We start from the raw sequence: 19769 nt of genomic DNA, 5'->3' as shown, positions 1-19769 counted from the left end.
GTGGAGTTATAAAAACTGTTAATTTAAGAGGTTTCTCATGGGTGTATGTGGAATTATTTATAAAGTACGATTTTTGTTAGAATTGCATGAAATTTGATAGTTTTTCAAATTCTTGATTAATTTGGGAATTTTGGGGAAAAAATTTATATGGGCATCAGAGTTTGTTTGACTTGTCTGAGAGAGATTATTTCCCCCCAATTAATTTGAATGTTTGTTTTTGTGGAGAATGTGGAATTATCGGAATAGTAGCAATTTGTGAAAAGTGAACGGAAGAAGTATAACTTTCTAGGGCATAATGATTAAACAATATATGATTGTAAAATGTTCAGTTCATAATAAAAAAATTAAAAATGACATTTACACCCACTATGTGTATGTGGACAACAGGTGGCATCACAGCCACGCTAAGCATTCATGCAACGACTTATTTCTTCCTAAATGTACAGTACGTAGATCATGAATACGAAAAAAATTGTATTAACAGTACATTTTAATATCCATAACAGTATTTAGTCACCCATTGTTGTATTTTTCTTAATTTTGTATACTAAAGAAATAATCTTGTATACTGTAATTTATAGCGTGCTTTTCACTTTTTGATGTATTATACGTGACAAGTTGGTTGCACACCCACTGGACCCACCATGGCACCTGTTCCAGGTGATCCAACAAATGTGAGCACTACGTGTCCCTCTCTCCGGGCACGTTTGCGCCTTCTCCCCGCAGCATGTGTCCACTTACATCCAGCCGGGCTGCGTCGCACCCGGCAGCCAGCCAGGATATCCACCAAGCAGGTTAGGAGTGGACTGCCTGGCTGTCTGTCTGTCTGTCTCTCCACGGGGGTAAGTAGAACACCGCTGGCCGATCTGCTTCAGTGTCTGCATCACAGCCCACAGCCGGAACCGCGCCGCCTTGCCGGGCTTGGGCTCTTGCCAAAGGCCCGCTGACCCACATTCTTATCTAACGCGGCGGTAGCTAAGCTAACAAGCTAGCCGGCTGAAAGTAGGTTGACGCTCGCTTCTCTGGAAATTGATGCGTCGCTCTTTTTAAACTCCTCCATTTCACCGGGACGAGAAAACTACGCGTTTTATTTTCATAACGTCGAACAAGAGGTACCCTGAAAAGTTGCCCTCAAAAGTAACGGTAAGTGGTGACAACCTCGAACTGTGTTGTTTTTGGCAAAACCGCTGTAAAATAAACCCGGTGTTAGTTGGTTAGCATGAGGGCTAGGTGCTGTTAGCCTAGCGGTGATTCGCCGGTCAGTGTTGCCGGCCGGCGCCACCCCTGAGGGGGCTACGTGCGGGTCAAGGTGCTGTGCCAAGGGGCTCCACTCTGAGGGGGGCACCCGCTGCTTTTTTTTTGACGGATGTTTGACTTATTTTTGTCATTTGATTTAGTAAGTTAAGGTTTAATGAATCTCTCATTTTCCACATCAGAAATTGAGCTGTGTTGAAATTTGGATTGATATTTTACAATGCTGTGTATGGTTTGGTTAGATATAGATGTAAAGACTCTCCATAAAAAAAAACTTTTTTAAATATATATAGATTTTATATGTTGATGTTCTCAAATTGGTTATTGTAGCCTACTATTTTTATTATTTTTATTTTTTTAAATACAATTTTTAGATTTTATATGTTGATGTTCTCAAATTGGTTATTGTAGCGAGCCTACTATTTGTTTTTTATCTTTTAATGTGTTTTTGTAGATTGTAAAGTGAAAATTTTTATGGCGAACAAACAATGCAAAATGGCGTAGATGGGTTAATGAATTCCATTAAGCAACTGATATTTGAACCCAATCAATGCATATGCAGACAGGCAGTCATATATTACTTTATGGAGCAGCGCAATGTCAAGCAATTTCAGTCTTCTGTACTTTTGTAGTTTCATCAGGTGACCTCTTATTTTGCCGGCGGACCTAACTTGCTGACATCAAAGGTTTGAAAATATCTCGGCTATTTGTGTCAGCCGCCAAGCGTCGCTTTTATAGATTAAGCGGTCGGCAGAATTCTCCCGCAAGTGAAGATACTGAAGATCTCTTCACAGATTGAAGCACGTGGTTCCAGATGTGACAAAAGCAAGCTTGTAAACAGCGGCGTGCGCCAAATAGATTAGCGTAAGTGTTGCCATAGCAGCAGTTTTATCATAACTGGATCAGCCGGATGTCTTTGTGATTGCCTCGGTTCGTATTTTGTCAACCTTTTCATTGACCAGATTTGCAGTGCCAGGGTTTAGTAGTTGTAAACAGGTCATTTTTGACAGATTGAGTTGCCAAAAAAGGTATTTACAAACCAAATAATTAAAAATACTTAAGCAAAAGGGAAAAAAACAGACGAATTTCAGACATGTAAAGAAATAAAAAAGAACGTGCAGCACAAGAACGTAATTTTGGAAATTGTAAAGTATAATAACTTGGATTTAAATACATTTACACTTCAGTAAAAATAACATCAGTTTTGTTTGCAGCTTACTTCATTTGCGTAGCATAACGGAGAAAATGCCGATTCAGCATTTTTGCTTTGAACTCTGGGGTTCACTATTGACCCGAGTCTACTGGGTTAAATCCAGTAGTGGTTTTTTTTTCTACTCATTTATATTTTCTCAAGTGTTTTTCTATGTTCAAATACATCAACAATGTGTTTTAATGATTTTTTTTAGATGTGTTTAAAGCATGAGGAGTGTGGATAATAATGTTTTTATATGGTCTCGATATGGCAGATTTTTACTGGTGTGCAATGTAACTCCCACGATGAATAGCAACAATGATTTGGTTTCAGCTATTGTAATGCGCAAGAAGCTAGTCAGGTTTTGCCTTTTTAATACTGCAGGTATTTACGGAATGATCTGTAGCGTAGCAGCAGTTCTTCTAAGCGTGACACCCTTTAACAACCGGGTTCCATTCATGCTCTTCCAAGAACAGCTGCTCACGTTTACCTTTCTTGGAAGTGGCAGCCGACGAGAATCCTGCTACCTGGAAATGTGTGTTTGCATGGATGTGGTTGTGTGTGAGTGTTCTCATATTGCCACCGTGCTGAGGGTGACCCAGATGTTCGGATTTACCGGTGCGAGCTCTTCTTCGCCTCTGTTAATGTAGCCTTTCTTGTCTTTTGATCAGAGGAAGACTTGACAACGGGATCTGGACCGCTAAGCTGCCTCAACGTGACGAGGTCAAAGGTAAGCCCTTTTAAATCTGCAACATTACAGAGGAAAGACTTGGTCTTGAGCTTGAACGTGAATGAACCATTTGAAATGTTACACAGCCTTTGTTTGCATGTGTTCCTTCTCCAATTTGAAATGTCTCTGGTGTTTTTGTTGCTTGCTACCATGGAGACTAAATGGAGTCACCTGATTATAAGATACAGGCATCGTTAGGATGTTTTTGAAAATATTCGCCACAGCATAGCTGCATTTGTGTATAGCTGGAATATGAGGATTCAACATTTCTAACACATTATTTGATTTTCTACGAGAATTTGGTATCAGAAGTGGGATCCCGTGTGGGAAGTTTTATCTGTGGGAAGTTTTATCTGTGCCACAGTAATGGCCGGATGACACCTAGTTGGACTGATTTTTATGTTAAATAGATTATCCACATCAATTTGGTATTAGAAGTGGGATCCCTCATGATTGTCCCAAACATTTTCCAGGTTTTTAGAAGTATATGTATATATAGGTATAGCTACGATAGGATGAGGCTTGGACTCATTTTTATGTGAAATACATTTTACACCTCAATTTTGTATCAGAAGTGGGATCCCTGGTCCCAGCAATTTTCTTCTGTGTAAGATATAAAAACACAAGACACATTTTACTTCTTTCAAGGCCATAACAAAAGCTGCATTACACCTGGACTGATTTTTGCATTTTACATAAAAGTTAAAAGTTTTCCCGCCTCAATTTGGTGTCAGAAATGGGATCACTCATGTGATTGTCTCATATATTTTCCAGCTATGGAGGTTGGTTTTTAATAACAAAGATGGGACGAGGCCTGGACTCATTTTTATGTGAAATACTGTTATTTTACACCACAATTTGATGTCGGAAGTGGGATGCCTGGTGTGATTGTCCTAGCAATTGTCCTTTTTGTAAGAATTTATCTGAACCATAAAAATGTTCCATTTTGGACTGCGTTAGTATCAAAGCCATAATAAAAACTACAAGGCCTCTGGACTGAATTTTGTATGTATATTACAAAAACCTTTCCATCACAATTTGGTGTCAGAAATGGGGCCTCTTGTCTGATTGTTCTGAAAATGTTTCAGCTTCAAAGGAAGCATCAGAGCCGTTAAACAGATCAGATGACGCCTGGACTGATTCTTGCACATAGACTAACTAGATTTTCAACCACTATTTGGTGTCAGAAGCCGGATGCCTTATGTGATCTGATGATTGCTGACGCTGACTTTAATGTTAGCTTTCTTTAACTAATAGGATTTGAACTCATCCTCACCAAATACTTGGCACGCCACAACATTTACTGCTCCAGTTTGCTCATGGGCGGATTCCTTGTGGAATTGGCTACAAACTTTCCGATTAGACCGACTCATTTCTAACTATCTGGATCGCATTTGCATACCAGATTTAGCTTTCGGTGGTCACATGCGGCTCATATTTGGAACTGTATTGCTGCGTGGTCTTTCCATGGCTCACGTCCACAGTTATTCGTCACTGGTACGCACACTCGGAGTTCCAACGACCCACTTGGCACTAGTACGACGAGCCTGGCTGGATTCCCGAGACACAAGGCTAAGGCGTCCCGGGGCGCCTGCCAACCATCACCTCCACTACCACAGCTACTGCCTGATGGCCTCACAGACATTCCTGTCTGCTGGCTAGAGAGGGGATGGGGGGGGGGGGCAGGGCCCCTGCGAATCGGTGCAATCTTGGACTGGAAACCCATCTTGAGTTTAGTTGGCTTTTTTTGGAGGTGGTGTTGGGGGTGGGCTTGTAGCTGGACTTGGTTGGACCTGTAACCCCTTTTTCAGTGTCTGTAAAAGCCACCATAAAAAAATAAAATAAAAAAAGAGGTACAGAGTAAGTTCTGTAGAGTAAATTTGACTTGGAAGAGTATAAAATAAAGAATTGGGGGAAAAAAGTCAGTCATGGGTTAAGAAACAAAATCACAACCTTCAGCTTGGAGACTGCCGATCTACTCCCTGAGCCATGCAGCTCTTGCATTTCATTTCAGCGGGAATCTTCCGAACTCCAAGCGACCAAAAACGTTGTTTTTGTCTCCCCTTGGAGATAAGCAAACTGTAGGAGTGGCATAGCTCAGGTGGTAGTCTCCCAAGCTGAAGGTCGTGAATCAGTTCCTCAACCCTTGAGTGACTTTTATTGCATTGTTTTTTAATTCTTTATTTTACTCTCTTCCAAATGTAAATCTTAGTCTACTCTAAAACTGAGTGTATTTGATCCCACTATAAATAGAGTCAAATTTACTCTACAGAATTTACTGTGTAGAGTTTGACTCGTCAATTTCCCAGAACCAAAGCGTGATTTTTATTTTCCACAATGATGTGCTGTCAGAAATGGGATCCTTCACATGATCTTACGTTGAAATTTCCTCCTCCTGATGTAGTTTGGAAGTCACAGAGACAGGATGGTGCCTTTGTGTGAGGGTATTGACTCAGTACTGGACCGTGTTGTGTGATGAGTTATTTTCCATAATGATGTGATGTTAGAAGTGGGATCCATCAAATCAGCTCCCCATAAATTTTGTCCTGGGGTAGTATCAAACAGAGGCAACAGAGCCCTAATGGGATTGTCCACAAATGGTTGCTTATTCTGAAATAGAATTAGAGCCACAACACTGTGTGTTTTGGTGACAGAAGTGGGAGACACATTTTGCTATTCAATGTGTTTTTGATGAGGTGAAAAATGCAAATGTGTCTGCTTATTTCAAGCCTTCACATACCTTATTTCACATTCGAATATCTTAGATGCTGTCACGTCGGATTCGGGACCGTTCCCGATGCGGCAGCATCACAAACAGTCCATCGTAAAGCGTCCCGAAATATCCAACTGAACCTTTCCAGTTTTTACCATCCCTTTGCAGCACACGCGATCTCTCGTGTTTTATTCATGCTAGACTAAGCTGCGGTCTGCGTTGTGACAGCGGGGATCTTATGAGTGATCACCAATGTTCCAGTTTCGGGTGTCAGCCAATGGCGCGGATGATGAAAAAGGCAACAAGGGGTTGCTGTGACTCCGGGGTTTACCTAACCTAATCGTGTTTCATATGCAGTCCTCTTTGATCAAATTGCACCAATGATTATTTACTTGCCTGCACAATTCTAATAATATGTGAGTGCACATTTAGACTTATTTTAATCTGATTTTTTTTTTTTATGCAAGTGCTCAATTGTGCATGGTTTAGACCAGTGGTTCTCAAATGGGGGTACGTGAAGGCACTCCAGGAGGTATGTGAGATTTAAAAATATATTTTAAAAGTTTATGTAAATATAAGTTCATAAAATTTATTTTATAGACAAGCATAATGTTAAAAGAAACCGCACTCAGAAACCACCACCAAGGCTCCAACATTTGGTGACTAGATTAATCAGAGTAAGTGAGTAAATGATTAGGACAAATGCAAATACCGTAATTACAAACTGAGACCCCTTGGAGTGACCCGTCCCTGAGAAAAAGTCGGGTTAGGTTGACATAAGACCGACCCCAAGAATAGAGATAGACCGATATGTTTTTTCAGGGCTGATACCGATTATTAGTAGTCAAGGAGACCGATCACCGATATTTGAAGCCGATATTCATTTTCCGTAAAAAGTGGGAAAAAAATATTGGTGTCCAAAAAAAATTAGATGCCAATCTTGACTCTGTTGTAATGTCTTAAAGCATGTTTATTGAACAATTTTTCAAACTTTTCAAAATGTAGAAGTTTTTATTTATTTATTTGTTTTTTATCTTAGGCAATTGGCATCCTTTTAAATTTCTAACAAACCCGTTCAGGGAGCTCAGTACGTTTTTAAAAAGTTAAATGGAAACATAAGCAAGTAAGTACCATAGCCCTCTATAGTTTTCTACAGTAAATATTTTTTTCCCCGAGATTTAAAAATACATGAAATCTTAAACGTTCACATTTCTTTGTTTTAATGTCGGAACAAAAACAAATGGTTCAGAAGGTTCCCAGTGTCAGTAGCATCTCTTATAAAGATAACTGCAAATTTAAATAATTAGCTCCCTGAGATTTAACCCGTGGGCAGTATTTTATTTTGAAATGGCTTGGTCAGAACCAACAAAAAGCCAAAAAATGGTCACAATAACGCCTAGGGGTAAATGGTTTTAGATTCATTTTATATCGGCTGTCAGATTAAAAACAAAAAAAGGCCGATACCGATATTTATCAAATAGCCCAATATCGGCGCCGATAATCGTCCTGACCCCCCCGGCGATGCTTGGAAAACCTTTTCCCGGGGACAGTGCTTCACTCCCGTGCACTAAAGTTTGAAGCTGGGTGCCACTTCCAGGGAAGACTAGAGTCTATTTTTACGCCACATGGTTGCTATGGCACACCGCCATTCGCCGCCAGTGCCAGCCTCAGGCGTGTTGAGCGGCGCCACTAGAGATCCACCAGTGACTCACACCCTCACTGATTCGGTGGCCTACAACATCGATTCCAAACCAGCGTCATATTGACATCAGGTGCAGGAGTGGGAAGTTATCCTATATCACATACAGCAAACCCTCACATATTTGCTAAAAGATTAGAGAAACGCTGGCCTACTTCACACACACACGCTTTAGTTTGGCTCTGTTGTTAGGAAAGACTTTTTTGCATGGCGTGACTGCCAGCGTCTGGACCCGCCCGCGCTGAAAGGTGGAATGAATTTGACAGGGTGGTGCCGGCAGGCAGGAGTGCGTCGGTGTTACCCGTGGTGCTGTGATTTTAAATTTGAAGGGCGGAGGAGGATGAAAGTAGGTCATTGGGCCGGCGGGTCAGTGAAGCAGCGATGACATCACAGTTACACAACCTCTGCTCTCTCGGTTATAAAACGCTCACTCTGCAGCTTCTGCTTCTTCTGACGGCCGCCTTCTAATGTGCACATGACATACCGCCGCTGCGCTTATGTGCCCCGGGGAGGAAAAGAGGAACACGACCTGAAGTCACGCGAGTCCCATACAGCTAGCGAGGGAGCGGCCCGAAAGCCTGAAGTCGCTCAGTCGTCATGACACCACCTTAACGTCGTCACATGAAAAGTATTACGATTTGAAAGGAGGCACAAGAAGACTGTCACCGTAACCATAATTATTGACACTAGCCCTACCTTAAGTCATGATTAGGGAAACACTCAGGCCTACATTTAACTTGATGCTGCAAGTGTGCCTAATTAAGTGGCTACTTAATCCTCATCTAAGACATCTCAGAGAGAAAGACATGATTGTTTCAAGTTGGGACATGTCTAACAGCTCTTGTTTATTCCCCCCTAATCTCATAGATCCCGATGTCGCTGCCATGTGTGAGGTTCCCACGCCGAGTCGACGCCGAGACCATTCGGCAGCTCTCGACGCGCTGATCCAGGTGCCCGCGTCCGCCTCGATGCCAGCTTCGTCCGCTCGCCTCCTCATCCTCCTCTCCTTGGACCGGCTCGCCTGTCCGCAAGGTAGGACAGGCTCGGTTTGGAAGTTGTTTTGGTGTGCGGCGTTGTTGTTTATTTTTGCTCTAATTCTCTTAAAGGTTGATTCGCAAATGTCTTCCTCACGATTGAAAGATCCCATCTGACATGGTAACCGTGAAAAGGATCAAAATGACCTCAAGCATCGATCAGTGAGTCACATTGCGAGACGATATTTTCCCAATTTGCATTTCTTCAAATAGTGGCCTCCGTTCTATTCGACGACATGCCCCAGTTAATCTTTGCTAGAGATTACAATGCAACTCAACTACTTTCACAACAACAAGCAGGTTGGCAGAGAAGTCTTCAAAAAAGAGGCTTTAAGATGTTTAATACCACTTCCAGTTTTTAAGCATACCAGACATAAAACAAAGAAATGCACATTGTGTATTTAAAAGAACCAACAACTTTGCCTTAGAAATGTCCCTGCTAGCTTAATGCTAACACATAACGGAAAACACCATAGACGGGCTAATGATTAGCATCGATGGTCGAGCCGCATTAAAACAATATGTATTTGTAATATATTTATTGTTTTTTTTAATCTATTTATTAAAATACACTATGTTTATTTACACTTAAAAAAATAAATGCCGCACCTCAATTAGCTGCTTTTTATTTAGATATTTATTTATTTTTAATTTTTTTTACATGCAGTGCCACTTGTTAGGTACCTTTAGTCTCACTGCTACCACCAGTGGAAGTTGAAAATAAAGTGCTCAGAATTGTGCTAAAGAAAGTCTATTAAATTAGACCAACCTGATTTACACTACAATTGTAATAGTTTTTTTCCTCTGTAACCTTCAGGGATGACGAAAGCATCTTCGGGTTAATGGACGACGATGACAAGGACAAAGCAAAACGGTGAGAAAACGTACCCGAGAAGGCTTTTTTTTCTTCCTATACTTTTTTTGTTGTTGGTCTTGACCCAAGCAAATGTGTTTGCAGTGTTTCCCGCAACAAGTCTGAGAAGAAGCGGCGAGATCACTTCAACGTCCTCATCAAAGAGCTGGGGACCATGTTGCCGGGCAACACCCGCAAGATAGACAAGTCCACCATTTTGCAGAAGAGCATCGACTTCCTGCAGAAACAACAAGGTAACGTACCACCTTTTAATAAAACCTCTCTTCTTTTTTTTCCAACAAAAATCAGATTTCCGAAAAAATAACAATAATTGTGTGACATCAATCAAAAGTTTAGCTTTTAGTTGTTTTCCCTTAGCAAATCTGTGACGTTCTGTCCTAACTGCATCTTTTTCCATCAGAAATCTCCGCGCAGTCCGAGTCGACGGAGATCAGGCAGGACTGGAAGCCTCCGTTTCTTAGCAACGAGGAATTCACACAGCTGATGTTGGAGGTGAGGCGCCGCTAGATGATGAAATGTGAAATATAAACCCCTCCTATTTGCAGGTGATATGGACCGTTTGATATTATTTAATCTTACAAGTTTACTCTTAACTCATTTGCTCCCCAAAATGTATAAATCCGTTCTATTTCAAAAATCACCATACTCCCAAAGACGGATTTATACGTTTTTTTTATGCTAGAGCACACAGAGGGCTTTGATGCAGCCCCTGAGCTGAATAGAATGCTTAAAGAATTGGTAGTTATTACAAAAACGACCAGCAGGTGGCAGCAGAGTATAAGCGATCAACCAGGGCCATGTTGCAAAAAGCTCTTTCCCCCACTGTTTTAAACAGATTTGTGAATAATGATGAAACTTAGCTATATTCTAATGCTAATTGCTGCAAAACAGAAACAGATAGAAATATACTTTTTTTTCTGATGAAAGAGACTCTAATCTTTATTTTGGTAGGTTTAAGTTTATAGCAATAGAACACAATATTCTGTGGGCCTTGTAAAATCTGTCAAAATCCACTTAAACAGCCAGGAGTGAAGGGGGTTGCTTCACTGAAAATGACTGGGAGTGAATGAGTTAAGCATGTATGACGACTTCACAGCCCTTAAATGAGCAACTCTCAAAAAAGAGGCTTCGAGTTGTTGATTACTGCGCACGGCAGTTTACTCTGAGAAATGAAAGGGGACTCTGACCTTTATTTTGTCCTTTATTTTGAGCTTTTTAATTCGTAAAAAAAAACATACACGAAAGCAAAAGACGTTCTCATAAATTGTTCTGCTAACAACCTAACTTGACGTTCTGCTTCCTCTCAGGCGTTGGACGGCTTCTTCCTCGCCATCACGACCGACGGGAACATCATCTACGCATCGGAGAGCGTCACGTCGCTGCTGGAGCACCTCCCTGTGAGTTTTCCTCTTCCAAATGTGCATTCATTGTAACAACAGGAGTGCTAAAAGACGCTCAATGTTTTCCAGTGCGATCTTGTGGATCAGAACCTGTTGAACTTCCTGCCCAGTGGGGAGCACTCAGACATCTACAAGCTACTGTCGTCGCACGTCGCCGAAAAGGAGATGCTGACGCCCGAATATCTGAATAGTAATCCACATTTTTTTGGGCCAGGATTTGAGCTCATTTTTCGAGTGTGTGCTGTTGTTAGTCACATCCCGATTGTCCCCAAATCACAGCCAAGAACCAGCTGGAGTTCTGCTGCCACATGCTCCGAGGAACAATGGACCCCAAGGAGCCGCCTGTGTATGAATACGTCAAGTTTATTGGAAATTTCAAGTCCCTAAACAATGGTGAGCAACTAAATAATATTGGTTTAAAAAATATATATATGACAGCAGACTTCATCTGTGGTGAGGCTATTTTTATTTATAGGTGCAATGATGAATTGGCAATTAATCAATTATCAAATGAATCCATAAATATTTTGATAATCGTTTAGAGACCTTGTGGTATAATTTAGTGACATAAATCATGTTTAATATTAATAATTAAAAAAAAATTTTACGTAAAAAATATTTTTTAAATGTAATGCAAAAATAACAATTTAGTTACCTAAAATATCTCCTATTGAAACAATACTGTATATATATAATTGCAGTAATTGAGTAAATTTTACATAGGCTTATTCATTTTCAATATTGAAATAATAACAAATGAGTAAATTACAGAAATGCCATGTATCTTATGTAAAATAAAGGAATAAAATAAGAATCAAAATCAAACTTTTAATTGGGCAATATAATAGCTTCTCATTACAGCAAGTCAACGTATTTTACATAAGTAAAAGAGCAAAATATAGAAACAATATTTGGAGTTCCATACAAAAAAAGGAGTTTTTGCAAGGCCCACAGAATATTGTGTTCTATTGCTCTAAAAACATGTAACATACCCCAAAAAAAGATTAGTCTCTTCTTTCATCGGGGGGGGAAAAAAAGTATATTTCTATCTGTTTCCGTTTTGCAGCAATTATAATTAGAATCTAGCTAAGTTTCATCATTATTCACAAATCTGTTTAAAACGGTGGAAAAAAACGCTTTTTGCAACATGGCCGTGGTTGATCTCTTATACCCTGCTGCCACCGGCTGGCCGTTTTTGTAATAACTACTTGCTGCTTCAACCGTTCTCTTCAGTTCCGAGGCTGCATCAAAGCCTTTTTGTATGCTCTATAACGTATAATGAATGAATGTGTCCCCCCCAGTGCCTAATTGCCCTCACAATGGATTCACGGAGGCCTTCATTGAACGATCGCTCCACTCGACCTGTGAGGAGCAGCTGTGTCTCGTAGCCACTGTGAAGCTCGCCAAACCCAAATTCATCAAGGTATGAATTCACGTTAACTGAGACATTTAAAACTACGTCTGTACTTTAAAAGATGTATTGTACATGCAATCCCAATATATGATAACGTGATGATATGTGGTCCACAGGAGATGTGCACTGTCGAGGAGCCCAATGAGGAATTCACCTCCAGACACAGCTTAGAGTGGAAGTTTCTCTTCTTGGACCACAGGTAGCCACTTCATTCGGAGCACCTGTATCTAATAATGCGACAAGGTGTTAATTTGGCACTATTTAAAGTCACTTTTGAATTTGGGGCTGTCCAGAGCTCCGCCTATTATAGGTTACCTGCCATTTGAGGTCCTGGGCACATCCGGTTATGACTACTACCACGTGGACGACCTGGATACGCTGGCCAAATGCCACGAGCATCGTGAGAACGCATTTGTTAAAAACTGTTACACGATGTGATATACTTGCAACCGCCACTTTTGACCGGTTTCAATATTGCGTGTTTGCAGTTATGCAATACGGCAAAGGGAAGTCCTGTTACTACCGATTCCTCACCAAAGGGCAGCAGTGGATTTGGTTACAGACTCACTACTACATCACTTACCACCAGTGGAACTCTCGGCCCGAGTTCATTGTTTGCACTCATACGGTTGTCAGGTAAAGGAAACTGTCACAAATGCCATTTACAATGTGATGCGCAACATGAAAATCATTGAAAAAGTCCAATTTCCACCATCATAAAACTTTTAAGTGTTCATGGAATTGTTTATGTCCAAATTGAAGTGTCAAAATAAATTAGTAAAACACTAAATGTAAAAAAAAACAAAAAACTGAGCAGTCTAGCTTAAAAAAACAACAACTAATTAGATTGCCCATGAAAAATTGGTGTCAGAAGTGGGAACCTTCATGGGCCTGTCACACAATTTGTTTTTCCTTCTGAGATACTAGCCATGAATTGAAAACTGAAAAACTATATAATTAGATTTTTTATGACAGTTTGGTTTCAGAAGTGGCACCCCTTTTGTGATTGTCTATGAGCTATGACAAACTGGATGGTCTGTGTAAAAAGAAACCGCAAATGGAAACAAACAACAGAATAGACCATCTTAAAAAATGAAACTACAGAATTTTCATGTCAAGTTGGTGTCAGAAGTGGGAATCTTCAAGGTGCTCGCCCGTTGCCGAGGCATAATTCAGTATTTAAAAAAGGCAGATCACTTTAAATGTAAATTTAATTGACAAAAGTTGGTTATTAGATTAGCATGACAATGTGGTGTCAGAAATGGGATCCCTCATCTGCCGATTTAGAATTTTTTACGTCAAACTTGAAGTGTCAAAATAAATTAGTCCAATCCCCAAAAAAATAAGAGTGGTCCAGTTTTAAAAAGTCATTTGATTTCCCATGAGAAATTAGTGTCAGAAGTGGGAACCTTCATGGAACTGTCACACAATTTGTTTTTCCTTTTGCGGTACCAGCCTTGAACTGAAAACTGAAAAACTATATAATTAGATTTTTCATGACAGTTTGGTTTGAGAAGTGGGACCCCTTGTGTGATTGTCTATGAGGAGCCATGAGAGAAGCGGGATGGTCTGTGTAAAAATAATTTGTATGTGCTTGATGTGCTTGTACATTTCCATGGCGGGATTCAGTCAAAAACAAAACAAAAAATTAAATCACTTTAAATGTAAATTTATTTGACAACATTTGGTTATTAGATTAACATGACAATGTGGTAGTGTCAGAAGTGGGATCCATCATATGCTCTTCCACAACAGAGGCAGAATGGTGTAAAAAGAAGTTAAACACTTAATGTGACAGTCTTCCTTGAAAAATGACTTTGTCCACATCAAGTTGGTCTCAGAAGTTGATCCCTAGTGTTATCACTCATCAGCCATGATGCCTAAAACTAAGTAAAATTATACATCCTCAGGCATATTTGATTTCAATTTTCTGACTGTAGCATATTTTTCACCCATCAGCTATGGTGAAGTGAGATCGGAACAGCGGCGAGAGTCGGGTTCGAAAGCGTCGCCGCCGGAGATGACGACAGACAAGGTGAGCGATGACGTCGTGCGTCCGCGACGTAGGCTGCGTCTGCGCTCCCTTCCACTGACTATCTCCTCCACCCTCGCGCTTTAGCAGTCACACGACTCAGGCTTGGAGTCGCAGCCCAACGCCTCCAGCCTTCAGGAGGCGCTAGAGCGCTTCGGCAACAGCGGGCCGCCCTCGGCATCGTCACGCAGCTCGCGTAAATCCGTGCACACGGCGCTGTCGGAAGCCTCCTGTAAGTGCGATCCCGCTTCTGATGCCTTGGTGAGTGTTGTGGGGCGCCATGTTGGATCAAGCGGGCTCATTGGGGTTTTCGTGCCCTCAGCGTTTCAAGTGAAGCCCCAAGGAGGCCAGAGCACGCCAGGTCGCCAGTCTGGATCCAACGTGGGTGTCGCGTTGCAAAGAAGATTGTCAGTCGGCAGCCAGGTTGGTTCTGAGTTTGAAGAACATGACACGAGAGCACAGTGACAAATCAGTGTCAGAAGTGGGATTGTTCTAGGGAGTTTTAGAAGGTGCCTCTTGGTTAGAGTGGTTTTGCTTGTCAAAATCACCAGTAAGAGATTCATTGGATTTTCCAAAAACAAGTTGGTGTCAGAAGTGGGATCCCTCGTGTCAAGTCATTAATGGCACGTTAAAAAAAATTTGTGCCATTAAAGGAACTTTAAATTAACTCAAAATTAACGCACTAATTTTGACACCCCTAATATAGCGTCTATATTTTATGTGTGTCTCCAGCATTCCGTAAGCTCCCAAAGCACAGTACAGATGACACCAATGGTTTCACAACAACAGCAGCAAGTTCAGACCAATGCCCAAGTAAGATTGAGCACATTCTTATCTGTACAAATGGCAACAAATGTGAATTGGAACCAGACTTCCGTCTCCCGTGATTAAAATGCAGTAAAAAGTCACTCTGTAGAGTACACAAAATAAACATTTTTAAGCACACTCATGGGATTTTTCATTCCCTTGCTGCCTGTTCCCGCGCTGCAGGCGTCGCCGGCGCAGTTCACTGGCCAGCTGGACAACATGCAGCACATGAAGAAGCAGCTGGAGCAGCGCACCCACGCCATCGAGACCAACATTCAGCGGCAGCTGGAAGAACTGTGGAGGATCCAGCAGGAGCTGCAGAGGGTGCAGGAGCAGAGCCTGCAGATGCTCGTGCAGAAAGGCGCCGTGAACGTGACCGCCATGCAGGTGGCCCCGCAGGCGGCCCAGGGCCCCCCCGTGCTCGGCATGCAGGGTCACGTGGTCGCCGCGGGCCCTCTGCAGACTATTCAACAACAACAACAACAACATGCTGTCCAGCCCCAACAGAACACAGCATTGGCACAGGTATGACACTTTTTTTAAAACTCATTCAAACCCAAAGACGTATAAATATGTTTTTTAATACTTAGTCCTGCACTCCCAAAAACGAATGTATATGTTTTTTTTTATATATTTCTTTCTTAAGGCTTTGATACAGCTTCTGACATGAACAGGTTGCTTAAAGCAATGGTAGTTGTTACAAAAAAGGACCAGCAGGTGGCAGCAGAGTATAAGAGATCAGCCAGGCCATGTTGCAACAAGCTCTTTTTCCCAGTGTTTTCAACAGCTTTGTGAATAATGATGAAACCTAGCTATATTCCAATGCTAATTGCTGCAAAATGGAAACAGATACAAATATACTTTTTTTTCCTGATGAAAGACGAGACTCTTATCTTTCTTTTGGTAGGTTCCATGTATTTATAGCAATAGAACAGAATATTCTGTGGACCTTGCAAAATCAGTCAAAATCCAGTCAAACAGCCGGGAGCGAAGGGGGTTGCTTCGGTGAAAATGGCTGGGAGTGAATGAGTTAATTTAGTCCCCTTGAGTTTTTATCCCACGTTTTTTTTTCTGCAGCCTCTGTACAACACGGTGATGATCCCGCAGCAAAACGCCGCCAACGTGCTCCAGATTGCCGGCAGCTTGCCGCCCAACACGGCCGCCAACGCTCCCACAGTAGCCACCTTCACCCAGGACCGCACTGCCCAAATCAGGTTTGCGCTTTCTTCATTTTTATTTCATGGACGGCTATCCTACACTATAAAATACTAAAATACATTTCACACACACTAGTAGGCCAATTTTGGCATACTAGTAGCACATGTGCTCGAGTAGACAACTGAACACAAGCATAAAACGTGTTCATGTTTGGACCGGGCAGGTTTCCGGCCACCCGCCAGCTGCTCACCAAGCTGGTGACGGGCCAGATGGCATGTGGGGCGGTCATGGTGCCGTCCACCATGTTCATGGGCCAAGTGGTGACGGCGTTCGCCCCCCAACCGGGCCCCGCGCAGACCTTCAGTATTGCCCAGCAGCCGACTCAACAACAACAACAGCAGCAGGAGCATCAGGTACACGGCTAGTCATGAGCATGATGAGCATTTTTTGTTTTTTTAAGATTGTTTCAGTTATGCAGGTTATCATCAATCGGATGTTTCATTGTGGTTATGTTGTATGTAATAATGAACTAGTTTGCTGCCTTAACGGGCTGCAGAGAAAAGAATAATATATGCAAATATTTAGCACTTTATTATATGCATTATTTAAACAGGTACATTATTAGCAATTAATAATTATATCAGTCATCTTTTTATTATTTTTTATTGATACAATTTAGTAATATCAATCATGAGTTATCACTTGTGGGTTTACTGCAGTTTTAGAGTTTTGTTTTCAAAACTCTTGTTCACTGTTGAAAATACAACTTTGAAGATGAAGTTAATTGTGTTTCATTAATGACATTTTGTTAATTATAATTTATTATAAAACGTATATTAAAATATTTTATAATATAATTATATAAATAATTATTTTTATACACATTTAAAGTGTTTTTAATGACTAGCTGCTTACTAACTGTAAATAAAAAAGTGAAAAAATAAAAAGTAAATAAAGATGATTATCATTTTATCCCTATTAATTAAAGGATAAAACATTTAACGTTAAAATAAATAGCAAAATATCTTCAAAGTTACTTTGAATACTTATTAAAACAATACACTTAAAAAAGAAAGTGTGTTCATTTTCTTGTAAAAAAAATCATCTAATACATAAAATACAAAGGAAGATATTTTTTAATGAGGAAAATAATTTAAAATGGGTATATTGAAAATAATTTCTTAAAAAATAATAATAATTTGCATTATTTTTTTCCAATTGATCATTTCAGTCTTTATGAGGTCCAGTGAGGTCCAATCTTAATTGATGGCACACAAAAAATCCAAGAATTTCTGGGTGCACTTTTTTGTCGGGACTTTTTGACAGCAATTCCTCTGGACTTGATCCAAAGCCTGCAGAAAACATTTAAAAAAAAAAAAAAAAAGATTCTAAAATAAATCCATGTCATGTGGATGAAAAGTAACACAAATTGTGTGGCTTGCCGCTGAAGGCTTCACGGATGCTTCATGGAAGTCAGTTGATCCTGCCGGCAGGGACCTTCCCGTTGCAGCAGGCGGGCGCATTCGCCGCCGCTGCCGCCAACCAGCAGAAACAACAACAACAGCAGCCGCACGCCCACAGGACGGACACGTAGACCAATCGCATTGGTCCCGCGGCTGCTTAAAGCCAGCAGGGGAGCGAACTGGACTGAAACCCCTGAAGGATCCTCGTTTGCACTGAAGGCCGCGACGGCGCCCGCTTGCGGCTCGGCAGTGACGTCGTTCGCATCACTTTATGCCAGGGTTTCCCCCAAACTGTTTCATCTCAATCAAATACACCGTCCCGTTGCCATAACATGCCACACTACTTGCAAAAAGTTGGAGACATTAGGCTTTCAAGGATGAACACAAAATGCACGTTGACCTTTCAGGTGACCTTCATTTAACCTTTTCGAAACTTTTGACTGCACGCCTACTACTTGCTGTTCTCGAACAAGAAGCTAGACTGCAAAAGGTTCTAATGCATTTTAGGTTCATCCTAAAATCTCACCCAATGCCCACTTTTCGTGAGTAGTCTAAACTTCTTTAACTTATTACAACAAAACACCACGACCCAATAAAAACGGACCCGTGGCCCATTTTCAGGGCCCCGACTCACAGTTTGGGGAACCCTGCTTTATGCAAAAGCCCTATTTTCCTTTCCTCCCCACTGAACTATTTTTTATGAAAGAACGCTCTTTAGTTTGGACTTTTAACTACTGTACTCATGGTCATGTGTAATATAAGAATGTAAATATGTAACGGCGGGAAGGAAATGCTATTTTATATGACGCATGAGGGGTGAATATGCTCTTTTTCTAGTGTTGTAAGATTTCCACTGATGACAATCCTTGAAATTTGCCAAAAATGATTCAAATGTGGTGCAAAAAAATGTGCGTTTTTTTTTTTAGGGGAAAAAAAAAATCCCACCAATAACAAGCCTCAAATTTGCAACCTTTTTTTTTTTTTTTTTTAAACCATGTCCAATTTTTACTAGTTCTGGTTGTCTCACCGCATTTATGCTCCTGTTAAAAAAAAAAAAAGGAGAAAAAAAGTGTAGTGTTCACACAGCTTCTCCATCATACATAAAATAAAGTTACCATGTCACTCAAACGGGAAAAAAACATGTTTGTTTTTTTTTTATTCATAATCTTTGATATCCATATACTAGTGCACTCTTTGTCCTTACTAGTAAGATTAGTAAGCGTACTTGTAGAATAGTGCTGCTGGTGTGACTTTTGGCCTACTACAGAGGTGGGCAATCTCGGTCCTCGAGGGCCAGAGTCCTGCAGGTTTTGGAGGTTTCTCACTTCCAACGCAAGCTGATTCCAATCAACAGGATCGTTATCAGGCTTATGCAGAGCTTGCTGATGAGCTGATCATATATCAGCTGTGTTGGAGAAGGGCAACATGCAAAACCTGCAGGACTCCGGCCCTCGATGCCCACCTCTGGCATTGGTGGGCACACTCGGTCCTCGAGGGCCGGAGTCCTGCAGGTTTTGGATGTTTCCCTTCTCCAACACAGCTGATATATGATCAGCTCATCAGCAAGCTCTGCATAAGCTCGGTAAGGATCCTGTTGATTGGAATCAGCTGTGTTGCTGATCAGGTGTTGTGATTGCCTTGAATGTAATTGTTGGATAATGGTGACATCTAGCAGTTGGAAGTGGACTTACATTTAGATTCTGTTTTCACAATCAGTATAATACGGTATGTTGATTTCGTTATTAGTTGTTCAAAAAAATAATTATTCAAAATTAATTAATTTCTATAATGCCAAATTTGGCAAATAAGGAAGGAAAATATATATTTTTAAATCGTACAAAAAAAATGGGAAGACGATGCAATAACTAAATAGGTTTTAAAATATGCAAGATTATTTTAATAGATACAATAAAACACTTTATAATTTAAAAATAATTTTACATTTTCTCTGATGATTAGCCAATGATCTAAATGTGTAATATTAATTATATACAGTGTT

General features: G+C 40.8%; 1 protein-coding gene across 4 annotated transcripts; it reads left to right on the top strand.

The window, feature by feature from the left end:
* Positions 1–688: 688 nt before the first annotated feature.
* On the top strand, positions 689–18898 carry clocka (clock circadian regulator a). 4 transcript variants are annotated; one of them, XM_077584228.1, is made up of 22 exons: positions 689–842; positions 3118–3176; positions 8456–8620; positions 8695–8784; positions 9440–9496; positions 9581–9729; positions 9897–9988; positions 10804–10893; positions 10966–11086; positions 11176–11289; positions 12198–12319; positions 12427–12509; positions 12604–12710; positions 12799–12946; positions 14270–14345; positions 14430–14574; positions 14665–14765; positions 15075–15155; positions 15333–15674; positions 16227–16363; positions 16531–16720; positions 17758–18898. In XM_077584228.1, exons 4-22 carry the CDS (start codon positions 8741–8743, stop codon positions 17899–17901), a joined length of 2343 nt encoding a protein of 780 aa, XP_077440354.1. In that variant the 5' UTR covers positions 689–842; positions 3118–3176; positions 8456–8620; positions 8695–8740; the 3' UTR covers positions 17902–18898. The 4 variants fall into 4 exon arrangements, with proteins under 4 accessions (XP_077440354.1, XP_077440356.1, XP_077440353.1 ...); XM_077584230.1 differs by lacking the exon at positions 689–842 and adding an exon at positions 883–1143 and having other exon boundaries at positions 14433–14574; XM_077584227.1 differs by lacking the exon at positions 689–842 and adding an exon at positions 884–1143.
* The last annotated feature ends 871 nt before the right edge of the window (positions 18899–19769 follow it).

This window comes from Vanacampus margaritifer, chromosome 13 (assembly GCF_051991255.1).
Source record: "Vanacampus margaritifer isolate UIUO_Vmar chromosome 13, RoL_Vmar_1.0, whole genome shotgun sequence".
Taxonomy (NCBI): domain Eukaryota; kingdom Metazoa; phylum Chordata; class Actinopteri; order Syngnathiformes; family Syngnathidae; genus Vanacampus; species Vanacampus margaritifer.
The sequence above is the reverse complement of the archived record's forward strand: the minus strand, read 5'-3'. Positions and strand labels throughout refer to the sequence as shown.

Bases quoted from the DNA above. Each gene is read 5' to 3' on its own strand.
- clocka (XM_077584228.1), top strand. From the start codon at position 8,741: ATGGTAACCGTGAAAAGGATCAAAATGACCTCAAGCATCGATCA. The intron at 9,730-9,896 runs GTAACGTACCAC...TTTTTCCATCAG, and splicing joins CTTCCTGCAGAAACAACAAG to AAATCTCCGCGCAGTCCGAG. The intron at 15,675-16,226 runs GTATGACACTTT...TTTTTTCTGCAG, and splicing joins AGAACACAGCATTGGCACAG to CCTCTGTACAACACGGTGAT.